General features: G+C 31.8%; 1 protein-coding gene across 1 annotated transcript; it reads left to right on the top strand.

Annotated features, from left to right (window-relative positions):
• The first annotated feature begins 2,194 nt into the window (after positions 1-2,194).
• On the top strand, positions 2,195-5,807 carry LOC139519149 (prostaglandin E2 receptor EP4 subtype-like). The gene is made up of 2 exons (XM_071310976.1): positions 2,195-3,205; positions 3,750-5,807. Exons 1-2 carry the CDS (start codon positions 2,384-2,386, stop codon positions 4,089-4,091), a joined length of 1,164 nt encoding a protein of 387 aa, XP_071167077.1. The 5' UTR covers positions 2,195-2,383; the 3' UTR covers positions 4,092-5,807.
• The last annotated feature ends 7,969 nt before the right edge of the window (positions 5,808-13,776 follow it).

The raw sequence follows: 13,776 nt of genomic DNA, 5'->3' as shown, positions 1-13,776 counted from the left end.
CCGAACTTTTTTTATTCAGTATATTAAAACTGGAGTTATCTTCCTTAGTTCATCGTTGAATTTCAACCTTCATGTACGACAATTAGTCAATTATCCTCCAGTTCAAAATGTTGCCTCCAATGCTAAACCATAGCTATATTATCTTGAAGTTCCCGCTTTAAAATTAAAGTTATCTTTAACCTCAGCGCTCACAAGTACTTTGCTTTGTTTATTTATTTGTACAAACAAAATTGATTTCTAGTTTGAATTGTTCTATATTTGTTTTTACCGTTTTATTATAGGGTCTACAATAATGATAGGACACGATGGCCTATTTCATTATGTGTTTCCCCTAAAAATACCATACAGTTCCTCTAGAAAAACATAATCTTATATCCCTCATCATTTTTGTTTACTTTATTAACAAATCATTTCATACCTCCAATGGTAAAAAACTGTCAAACCATTTTTAGTCTATATAGCTCTTTCGATGTCAATTCCCCCCTCCTGATTCAACTCTGTATTCCGCAAAAATTAAAGAAATTCGTAGTCGCTTAAATGCTTATAATCCAGGACAAGATGGGATTTTAATGAAATCTATGGAAAGATAATGTCACGTATTTTTAAATCTACAATTAAAACATTGAGAATGGAAATGACAACAATCAAACCAAAAAGGAGCAGAAACAGCCGAAGGCTACCAATTGTGTCTTCAACACAGCGAGAAAATGATCACGCCTTGAGGTGTGCTGGCCCTAAAAAAATGTATACTAGTTCAATAAAAATGGATGTCACATAAACTCCAAAAACATATATAGATAGAGGAAGATGTGGTATGAATGAACTAAAATTTAAAAAAAAAAAGAAAAAGAAGAAGACTAACAATGGCCAATGATTCCAAACTAACACCAATACGAACAGTAAAACTCAGTTAAAAAGACGTCCGAGTCCGATGTCAGAAAGGTAGCAAAAGAAACTAAACAAAATGACAAGGATGTATAAATTTACAAGGGACTACTTACAGTTACTGACATGCCAGTTCCAGACTTTGATTAAACCGATTGAAAGATTATGTCTTCATCATATGAAAATCAAGCACAGTTCCTGTCATTAGGGGTTTAGTATCGTACCACCATAAAACATATGAAGAGAACATACCATGAACCCTGCTAATAACTGTTTTTAGAATAAATGTGTTTATGTCAGATGCAAAGACTTTATCAGTGAATCAATACTAATATCAAACTATGCCATCTCTCATGAATGATCTGACAGTTGTACATTTGTGACCAGCTATAACTGGCTCGATTAGGGAAGGAGAATGTCCTTTTAAAATTGTTAAACGATGATGACTGATGTACCCATATTTTGACTATTATATTTATTGTGTCTGTTTATTTAACGCATCAATGTAATAATATCGGAAATTGATGAGACTGTCATTAAAGTGAGAAGGTTAGCGCTATAGAACCAGGTTTAATCCACCATTTTCTACATTTGAAAATGCCTGTACCAAGTCAGGAATATGACAGTTTTTGTCCATTCGTTTTTGATGCGTTTTGTTATTTGATTTTGCCATGTGATTATGGACTTTCCCAATTGATCTTCCTCTAAGTTCAGTATTTTTGTGATTTTACTTTTTCCTTTACATAATTTTCAAAACAAATTTTCAATTCCCCCTTTTCCATTAGATACAATTACTTGTTTAAAACTCATTAGTTTTGCAATACCACGAAGAACTAAGAGTAAGTTCTACTTCTAATACGAACATGTGAAGGTCTTTTAAATGAATGTGTATCAAATTTGGAATATATTTATCTTTTTACTAGTAATATTTTAAAGAATAATTCACCGAATGTACATTTTTTTTGAAAATACAATAAAAATCCAAAGAGTAACGTATTGCCTGAAATGAGATTCGGCAATACGGGTTGAATAATCTTCGTCATCAGATGTCATGCCTAAGCGTGAGGTTATTGTCTAGGATTTAATTCCTAATTTCACTTATTGCCGCTAACATATATATCAAAGAACTAAATAGTACAAAACCATTTTCCTCTATACTTCGAAACGCGGAAACTTATTATTCTATGATACATTTCCGACATGAATATGTCCGGGTCAGCATCAGTCTATACATGGACGTATTATCCATGGTCTATATATTATTGGTTATTGTGGTGAAACATGATGGTAGATACTAATCGTTCAATAATTGGGGGATTCATATAGATGTTCTGTTACTGATTTATAAATGCCAATTTGATGTTATAAACAGATATGTGACACACAATTAACTGCAACGCATAATTTGTTAATCAAGTCTTACAATGAGCATTAAATCACCAAAACTTCGAACAGCAGACCATTTACGGCTTGTTCTTCGTTTCGTGTATTACCTAAAATGTCCGGAATTAGAAATTTGACCAAGAAAGGTTTCTTATTTTTAGATCTTCTATACAAACTACAAGACCACGATAATACTACGAACACATCAAAATCTGTTCCAGCTGACTCAGAGCCAATATTTTCCATAGTCGGATTGTCTCTTGGCGTATTTGGGAACTTACTCGCTTTAATTATTTTAGTGAAATCAGCACACATACACAAATGGAAAGTGTTTTACAAGATGATAACGACATTATCCATCGTTGACCTAACAGGAATTTCGTTTTTATCACCAATTGTAATAGCTGTATATACAAATGAAATGAATTGGGTAGGCGGGAAAGGACTTTGTCATTTCTTCTCGTTCATGTTGATATTTAGTAGTATGTGCACGTGTTTGATTATAGCAGCGATGGCGCTGGACAGATATGTTGCTATTGTTCATCCTATCAAGTATAGAACAATACCGAAAGATAGACTAGTCAAATTTATTATAGCAGGAATTCTACTTTTCTCAGCGTTTGTTTCGTGTTTTCCTATAATGGGAATCAGTCATAATGTCGTTCATTTTCCGGGATCTTGGTGTTTCCCTAATTTTTACGATTCATTTATTGATTGTGCAATATTTGCTTACTTTTATTCGATCACCATATTACTGCTAGTGATCATGACAGCTACTCTGAATATTTGGGCTTTGGCAAAGTTAATTGTTGGAAAACGAAGCAATGTTAGAAGAGGCAGCAACACTTCCCGGTCCAAACGACATATTGATGTGTATATTATGATTCTGCTAATTGTAATTTTTGTAGTGTTTGCTGTTTGCTGGTCACCATTTGTGGTAAGTTGAATGTTTAAATCATAATTACATAAAGTGTATCAATAAGTGTGCGATTATGGTAATCATTCATTGTTTTAGTGTCAAACAGAAAAAAATATTTAATGTTACCGCTAATTTATATTTTTCTATGATCTTACCATGTTTTTTTGATATATAGCCGGTCAAAACCTCGATTGTAATTTAAAAAAAAAAAATTCCCGTTGAGACAAGATGACTATACTTTTTGGAGTCATTGCGCTTGTGGCTATGCTTGCGTTTCCTATAAAAGTTTGTCTTCCCTTGTCAAATACTGCCTTTGTCGTTTGGGACACAACATTTCAGATTTTTCGGTTCTTAATGCTCTTAAATTTTGTTTTTGAATCCAACTGTTAAATCGAGCGCTACTGATTATGATAAGTGTACCAAGTTATAAGCCTGTCATCTTTAACGAGATTTTAATGAATGAAGACAATTTGCTATGGTTTTCACAATTACATAGTGCTTAAAGATGACTGATAACTGGTTAACAAAAGTAGAATTGTATAGATACCTTGTTTCGTTTTAGGTTCGGATCATAATAACCCAAATTACTGGACGTCATGATAAAATGGTGGATCTCGTTACTCTAAGGATTGCATCATTTAACCAAATATTAGATCCATGGGTGTACCTGTTATTCCGGAGAGAAAGCCTTAGAAGGCTTGTCGGACAAATAAGTAAACGTTTGCCCATGTCGAGCAAAGAAAGTGTTTTTGCGCAACTGTTTAGTGCTTCAAGCTTTCACAATACTCAGATAGAAGCCGATGAGAATTCGGATAACAGTTTACCTGTTGCAGTCGGACAGAAAAGTTTGAATTCCTCGGACTCAAAAACGTCAATGAAAACTTTAGAAATCACGGAATTATAAATGACCGTTGTGATAAAATACTCATGAAGACCACATATAACGGGGAAACTATGGAAATGAAAAGAATAAGCTTAATTTCAAGATATACCAATGTTAACAGCAAATTGTACATAACGTCACTAGCTATTTACTAACATTGTACGATGCAAATAATAATTTCAAACATTGTGTAGATAAGAATAGTACGGGTAATAACAAGCAGTTTCTGACTTTTTTTAAAATAAAAGTTTGACTGTATAATTATTTGTTCCGCAAAACATCTGCTCGACATGGAAAGAAAAACTATATTACAAAAGTTCCTGAGAACGAAAATCGCAAAATATTTATTACTTCTCCATAACAGAAATGCCTGGAACTTAAAGCCCGAATGATTTGTACCTAGAATAACAAGAAATAATACTGTAACAATAATGTGGTTTCAAAGGCCATATTTATCAAGTAATTATCATCCACCTGAGTGCATTTAAAAATTAATCACCAGGACATGTAGTTTTATACCTGCATGAAATTTTTCATAAATGAAGGTGGGAAGTAAAATCACAAAAATGCTGAACTCCGAGGAAAATTCAGCCGTAAAGTCCCTAATCAAATGGCAAAATCAAATGACAAAATACATCAAAGGAATGGACAACAACTGACATATTCCTGACTTTTTTATATTGTCATAAATGCCACGGAGGTTTGCAGCAATTTACATACTTCATATAAATCAAGGTTTAAAATAAATAAAAAAGCAATTTACATTTATAAGCATTTATTGTATGCATTTTTTGTTTCTTCTCTCACATAGTTGTTATTTTTGGAAATTCTGTTATATACATATTCATTATTTAGATAAACTCATCATAGATACCAGGATTAAAATTTTATATTTGTGCAAGACGCGCGTTTCGTCTACAGAACTCTAATCGAAAAATGCTAAAAAAGGTCAAATAAAAATGAAGTTGAAGATCATTGAGGACCTTAAATTCCTTAGAGTTTTGTCAACTACGGCTAAGATAATCTTTTCAAGGAATTTCTCTTTTAAAAAAAATATTCCTGGACTTTCTATAACATTATCATTTTTCAGAAACTTCTCATATATATATAACAATGATATTCCTACATTTTCCATTATATACTTACTATTCCAGGAACTTTTCTTACAATAATATTTATTCCTGTCAATTATGTTGACACACATATAAATAAACTGAAAAAGGAGAACGCGTTGAAAAAACTCGTCGAAACATTATTATTATTATTTCCAAACTAGCTAAGGACATTTTTACCACATTGTAGATTGTGGTTTGTCATTACGTCGTCAAATCTTTTAATTACCGAACGTGACTTATTACCTATTGTGACTGTTTTGCTGAGTGTGAATTCGCATTACTATAAGACGTGTTACGGTACTTATCTATCCCAAATTCATGTATTTAGTTTAAATGTTTAATGTTATATTTGTAATTCTCATCGGATTTTGTCAAATGTGTTCACGTCTTTTCTATTATATTCACGTGTTATGGTAAAGAAAATTAATCACCGCCTTCATTAATTAGATTTCATTTTGTTCAACGTAATCTGTACGATGGTTTACGTTTGAAGTAAGATTCAAAACAAACCGGACATATAATACAGTTAATTGCTACCTTAGTTTGCTATTAATAAGTATTGAAATGTGCATTGTTATTAAATGTAATATCAGTATTTAGTTCAAATATAATCTTAAATCAATCCTTATTCTATCTTATTCATTCAAATGTGACGTCATTTTTCATTTTTTGATGGTCTGTTTTACAAATTCAAATGTCGGGTTATGTAGTGTATTTCGGTTGTTTCCTGTAATTAGTTAATACTTCAATTTTATCATATATCTTTTGTATAGTCATTTTATAAAATTTACTGTTTGCAAAAGTATAAATTATTCTAAATAATAGGGATGTTCTGGTACCTAACAGAAAACCCTGGCCGTTTTTGACACAACTTTTGTGAACTTTTGGTCCTCGATGCTGTTCAACTTTGTACTTGTTTCGGCTTTCAAACTTTTGTATCTGGGCCTCACTTGTAAGTCTTGTGTGGACAAAATCCACTTCTGGCGTATTAAAATTTTAAACTTGTTGCATTTTGTTAGCTATTATTCGTGTGTTTCTTTGCCAATTATGTTCTCCTATTTATTTATATTGTAATCCTGTAATGTTGTGTTGTCATTTTAATGTTATATTTCACATGGCCATAAAAGAAGGAGGTTTAGCATGCCACAAAACCAGGTTCAACCCACCATTTTTTCCTTTAAAAATGTCCTGTACCAAGTCAGAAATATGGCCATTGTTATATTATAGTTCGTTTCTGTGTGTGTTACATTTTAACGTTGTGTTTCCGTTGTGTCGTTTGTTTTCTCTTATTTTTGAGTGTGAATTCACATTACTATAAGACGTGTCACGGTACTTATCTATCCCAAATTCATGTATTTGGTTTTGATGTTATATTTGTTATTCTCATAGGAATGCTTAGTCCATTACTGTGTGTGTTACATTTTAATGCTGTGTCGTTGTTCTCCTCTTATATTTAATGCGATTCTCCCTCAGTTTTAGTTTGTTACCCCGATTTTGTTTTTGTCCATGGATTTATGAGTTTTGAACAGCGGTATACTACTGTTGACTTTATTTGAATGTTTAAATATAATTTGATGAAACAAAATATTTTGTATTTCTTGAAATATCTTGTCACAAAAAAATAATAATTATTGCAACTTTATACTACCATTGAACCTAATCATGTCCCCCCCCCCCTTTTTTTTTTTTTTTACAGAAATCGCCTAACTTTTCAATTGTTAATTTTTTATTTGAAAAAAAAAAATATAGGTCACCGATAAGTTAAAAAAGATATTTCAATTTTTAATGCCCAAAAATGGCATTTTTTAAAGCGAAGATTTTTAGCTTTATCAATAATATAAACATTTTAAAAGTCATCTGGGGCCAAAAAAAAAATCAAATCGATTTTGTTTTGGTTGATTTTTGTACCATATAATAAAGTAACAACTTATAGTGTAATAAACAAAATTTGTAATGAAATTTTTTGTTGTTAAATTTTGCTGAAATTTTTATACCCTCGAACCTCCTTAAGAAAGGATAAAGTTACGATACTGTTGTCAGGTCGTTAAAGATGGCATATTTTTGGTATTAGTATTGATTCACTCATATTCTTTGCATCGGAAATAAAAACATTTATTCTAAATCCAGTTGTTGGCATGATACTGGTTATGTTCTTCTCATATATTTTATGATGGTATGATACTTAACCCCTAGCGCGAGGGATTGTGTTTGATTTTCACATGATGAAGTAACTGCTAGAATTATTTTGTTAATATTTGTATTATTGTCGTTTTTGCTGATTTTCTTTTGTTATCTATTCCGACATCGGACTCTGACTGCCTTTTAATAGTGTTTTGGCTCCAAAAAAAAAACCGAGTGCCGTAAAATATTTTTAAGACATTTGCAAACATCGATGGTTCAAATTTGATTATTTTATCAATGAATATTAAAAAAAACAATGTAACATATATTTAACCTTTTAAATATTGTTGTAAGACAAAAGAGGTCAAATAACAAAATTAAATTCAAATGTTAGGGACGTCATAAAAAAATCAATGAAGGACAAAAAAAAAGTTAATTCAAATAGTATTGGGGTGAGGGGTCAAAATTTCTGCAAGTTTTGTTGCATATACATCAGATTTATATATATCCTTATTGATCAATCATTCCCCCCCCCAAATTAAGTTAAGAGGGAGGGGAGGGGTCAGTGAAAAAACTATATGAATTAAGTTTTTATCCTACATTGAACTTTTGATGTCGTCCTTAAATGACTAATTGAAAACAAAGAGCAAACGGAACGAATTTGGTCAACAAAAGTATTTTAATTATAGCTATATCGACCTTTGATATCCGTCCAGGACAATTTCAAGAGGACGACGGACTTGTACACTACTGATTATTGATGTAAACAGATAAAGCAATAATTCAAATAATGCGGTCGAATTTGTATAATAATTTGCAATCGAAATTATCGAATTAAATAATTTTTGAAATACAGTAAACACATAGATATTTGTGTCTAACGTTCGCGTCATATGTTGTATTGGGGATGATAGTTGTCTTATTTGGCAATCATACAACCCTTTCTGATATTTAGGTAGGAAAGTAAGTTACGGCTTTTCTAAAATAAAATGCCAAATAATCATAAGTTAGTCTGTCAGGCGAATCATTGACAAAAATACTCAGATAAGACCAATTCAAAATACTTATCCGTCTAATGATGAAAAACATACTGATTTGAATTGAAAGAAAAATTCAAAACGTGTAGCGGGATCCCAATACTCGCCTATGATTATATGTCAAAATCAAAAGCTTAAACACATCAAACGAATGAATAACAACTGTCATATTCCTGACTTGATGCAGGCATTTCGTTACAAAGAAAATAGTGGATTAACCCTGGTTTTATAGCTAGCTAAACCTCTCACTTGTACGACAGTGGCATTATATTTCATTATATCGACAAAAATGTGTGAACAAAACAAACTGACATAATTGGTACAAATGTCAAAATTGGGGTACAACATTCAACATTGTGTTATGATCTTAATCACTATAAAATTAAACAAATAGAATGAAACTCATAACAGTGTAGCTGTGGCCATTGATTGACGTTAGACATTTAAACTGTGGGGTCACCGAAGGTACTCCACGCCTAAATAAAACAATTTGATCAACTAATTAGGAATAACCTTTACGTTTTAATTTATAATATTGAAAACTTAAAAAAAACCTTTACTTGTGTTTTTGTTATGTTTTGATAATCAATTTTTAATGACATTGCACGTACTTTCAGAAAAAAATGATTTAAATGGTTTTAAAAGTTACAATGCAAATGTTGATAATTATCATTTTCGGATGTTATAGGGATTTATCAATTGCGATTGTCGAATTATGTCATCTTTTTAACTTTTATTAGGTATGAACTTTTATTTAATAACGAATGCATGATCAACTTTAAAAAGTTGTGCATCATCAAAACATATAGACAAAATAATAGAAAATATACTTCTGCCAGGACTGTCTTGTTCGTACTTGTAAGTTATTGGACAGTAAAAAAGCTATTTGGATCAAGCCTTGTGAAATTTGCATTTACGTTATTTCATATACATGTGTACGCAAAATGTATAATGTGGTGTATATAGGAACTTGAACTGTTCTGTTCACTACTATACTTGTGAAAAACCCTTGGCGAAATCAACGCATTCATTTTGGTCTCTTGTGGAGGGTTGTCTCATTGGCAATCATACTACTTTTTCTTTTTTTATATCAACTTTTTTTTTATATTTTATGATCGCAAATAAAATATGAATATATTATACTGTGCACTGCAGTTCGCATAATCAGCTTTTTTATGGTTTTGTCGTCTTTCTGGGAGTGATTATTTATTATCGACTTTTTCAGCTCACTTACAAACAATTTAAAACAAAGTCTTATATTTGTATAACATTTTACAATTTTTTTCCTTTTTTAAACATACGTCCTAGCCATAGATAAGGACTTACATTCGAAAGGTCTTTCATTCATTTTAGCGAGTTGACCTTAGTTATATTGCGGACCATTTGTCCTTGCAGGTTCCATGGTTTTTTCTCTCTCTCTGTTATCATCCACTCATCTTTCGTGTTTGCCATGCAAAGACATTTTAAAGCTTTCATACTATGCAGTATGTGTTTTGCTTATTTTTGAAGGTCACACGATGACCTATAGTTGCTATCGTCTGTTGGTCCCTGGAAATGATTTGCTTGAGTGTCTATCACACCACATATTGTTTTTTTATATGCAGTTATATCTTTAATAAAATTGGGGATTGAAACAGGGAATGTGTCAAAGAGACAACAACCAGAAAAAATGAGAACAGAAAACAGGCCCAAGGCAACCTGCGGATGTTTTCGTATTTAATATTATTTAATGGTATCAACTAAAAACATTATTTACTTAAACATGAAACTGTTGTATGTGATGTTTTTAAAATTATTCCAAACAGATTCCTTTGAAGCTTTGTATAAAAAAAGTTTAATTTTATGTATCGAAACGTTTAACAAGTGATTATTCAAATCCCCACTGGAAGGCCTCTGGTAGACTGAGTGAGCTTAAAATCATCGCCAATGACACACAAGTTATAGGTAATCTTTTCAGTTCAATTAATAACAATTTTGTTTTACCGTCGACCACACTGGTATAAATTTGATTCTATGTCGCCTTCATTTAAACAACGTGATAACGAAGTCTCTTAATATCATTTCAAATTATAACTGATATTTATATAGATTACGTACATTGTAATCTGAAAAGTCCAAACGGAAACGGGCATATAAACACTTTGTGTTTATGTTAGATGTATTCCTATTTGTATCCATCAGATGAGTTGAGCCTTTATCAACTGATTTTTATATTTCGTTCTTATGTTGTACTGTTTCACGACTGTCTCAGGTTATTTGAGTATTGGGATCCCGCTACAATGTTTAATAGTGTATGTATGTGGCTGTCCCAAGTCAGGAGGCTGTAATTCAGTGGTTGTCGTTTGTTATTGTGTTATATAATATATTATTTTTTGGAACATAAATTAGGCCGTTAGATTTCTCGTTTGAATTGTTTTATATTTGTCATTTCAGGGCCCTGACTATGCGGTATATTCTTTCCTCATTGTTGAAGGTCGTATGGTGACCTATATCTGTTACTTTCTGTTTCACAATGTCTCTTGGGTAGTTTTCTCATTGGCAATAATACCACATCTTCTATTTTGTTTCTATAGAACAATTTGGTTCATTCGATTCAGCGAGAAGGGATTAAAGAAATATCAACGTTTGAAAAAGTACAACTATAAAAGGGAACCAAATATTGTCTCTATTTTCGTTAAACGTTTGCATAGATTTCCCCGTGTGAAATTAAATATCAAAGTATAGAAAAAGATAACTTATTGCTGTATTATTGATCATGATTTTATCATCTAAAGCAAAATATCACAACGTAACAGTAAGACTTATCATTCTAAATCTTCAGTCAGACCTTTAAAAGAAGCATTTTATTACATTGTCTGTTTGTATAAAAGTATGTTGAAGTTTGTTGTAGAGCCGAAAAATCTCACCTGTCAATCATACATAAAACACTATCAAAAATAATTATTAATTCAAAGAAATTATATGCAATTTTATGAAAACAATAACAAATACGCTGTTTCACAGAAAACAAGAATGACGTTTAATTAATGTCTAGTAAAGTACAATGTTATGACGTATACAATGTAAATGTTGTCGTTGATTGATTACTTATGTTTTATAAGTTAATCAACATAATAATGACAATAATAAACAAGAATGTGTCCCCAGTACACGGATGCCCCATCCGTACTATCATTTTCTATGTTCAGTGGACCGTGATAATGTTATAAAATCTCTTAATTGGCATTAAAACAATAAAGATCATATCATATAGAACATGTGTACTAAGTTTCAAGTTGGTTGGACTTCAACTTCATCAAAAACTATCTCGACCAAAAACTTTAACCTGAAGCGGGACAGACGGACGAACGGACGAACGGGCAAACGGACAAACGGACGGACGAACTGAGGCACAGACCAGAAAACATAATGCCCATTAATTGGGCATAAAACACACACATTACCTTTATTGGCAAAATATTCAGTCCATAAAAATGTTGAACTTTGTACTTTTAAACACAAGCTTTATTGACGAGTGAGTGTAGATGAAAAGTGCGCCAGGTTTACAACATTATAAACCTGGTATGTTGAATGAGTGTTGTTTTATTAAAAATACCAAAAGAATATTATAAGTTAAATGTTATAATGTTATGTATATCCATATCAATCGTACCTTTCGCTACAAATTAGAATGTTGAGACAATATTCTGCATAATTTGTTAAAAATGAAACCGAAAACAAAACAAAGTACACTTGAAAAGAAATTGTGAGGAAATAAATTTTACTTTATTTTTGGTAAAACGGACAACCCATATTTTACGAATATTTTACAGTGACTTTGAATTTAAGTTGTAAAGAATTGATTAATTTCATTGCTAAATATACTTAAAAAAGATGGTTTAATTTATAACGGTCAATTAGATTTATTATAGTAAAGGTTAATATAATATGTACAAACACTAATAAATGAAATATTTAGAATGAATATGTCAATTGTTCTTGAACAATTAGGAGGTCTTTCCTTTTGAAATGTAAAATACATCTTCCAATAGAGATATAACGTATTGAAAAGTTCTTAAACACACAAAAAACTGTTAAAATATGATAAAAATCAACAAATTCGAATTTTAGGAGATGACCTTGACTTTTGACCTTGTGACCTTTGTAAAGATCATCAGTCCACAATGTCATTGCAAAAGACCCCATGGATCTTAGACATTTGGTTCAAGAGGTAAAGCTAATTTTACCTTTTCAGAACCGTTAACGGGGGTTATGCTCCTGAAGAATCTGTCAAATCTCTTCGGTCAAAATGTAAAAAAAGTTGTGCCAGAGTGACCTAAACATTTTTCAGTGTTTACTATTTCTGTAAGATTAACCGTTTTTGAGATATCGACCAAAAAGTTGAAAGGTCACAGGTCAAAGTCAACCTTAAAATCCTTTAAAACACTTAAAAAAAATACCATAAATAAGGTAAAAAAACATATAATTCGCTCTCCGGGACATAACCTTGACCTTTGACCTATTGATTTGTCAAGGTTATGAGTCCCCTATGTCATTGCTGAAGACCCCCATGGGTCTAGGACCTTTGGTCATATAGTAAAAGCTGATTTTGTCTTTTCAGAAACCGAAAACAGGGGTTATGACCCTTAGAGAAGGTTAAATCTCTTCAGTCAAAATATAACAAAGTTGCGCATTAATGACCCAAACATTTTCCACTATTCAACACTTCTGTAAGTATTAAGGTTGCTGAGATTATCCCATAACGAGGTGCTAGATCAAAGGTCAAGGTCAACATACAAATTTGACCTTGAGGTATTTTTCAAAATCAAATGAATTAATGATGAATGGTGAAGATCCTAGGATTCTACGACTTACGGTTTCTGAGTTTTGGTGGCCAACCGACACAGGTTAATTTCATAGGGGCATAACCATACCAATGAGTCGTTGAATCTTTTGTATTCAAATGTAACGAAGAACCAGCGTCTGGTCCTGAACAAATTTCACCCTTCGTTTTTTTTCTACCTATTACGGTTAAGGTGTTGGAACGATAACCAAGTTTTTGTTTGTTTCGTAGGGATTACTCCGAACCGACAAAATTTTTCGACTCAAAGGGTGAGTTCCAGATAGGTATTCATGACACCGATACAATTTGTGAACATGAAAGCGACATGTCTTACAGTCGGATAACTTCGTCAAAGTTTCGCGGAAAAAAAAAATAAACAGAAGAAATACAGTTAGGGGTTTCCCTTTTGAAAAAGAAAAGACAATAGCAAGAGGCTAAAAAAAATAAATAATTTATATTTATTGTTCAGAAATATAATGAAGCTGGGAGGAAAGACACAGACAAATATAAATTTATAGCTTATCATTTTGTTGTCAACATCTGCCTTATGTCCGCATTCTGAACTGACATGGCTTCGTTTTTATGCATCCCGCACTGCCGGTCGAAAGAAG

The sequence above is a fragment of the Mytilus edulis genome, chromosome 1, assembly GCF_963676685.1.
Source record: "Mytilus edulis chromosome 1, xbMytEdul2.2, whole genome shotgun sequence".
Classification (NCBI taxonomy): Eukaryota; Metazoa; Mollusca; class Bivalvia; order Mytilida; family Mytilidae; genus Mytilus; species Mytilus edulis.
Note: the sequence above shows the minus strand (reverse complement) of the source record. Positions and strands in the feature narration are given on the sequence as shown.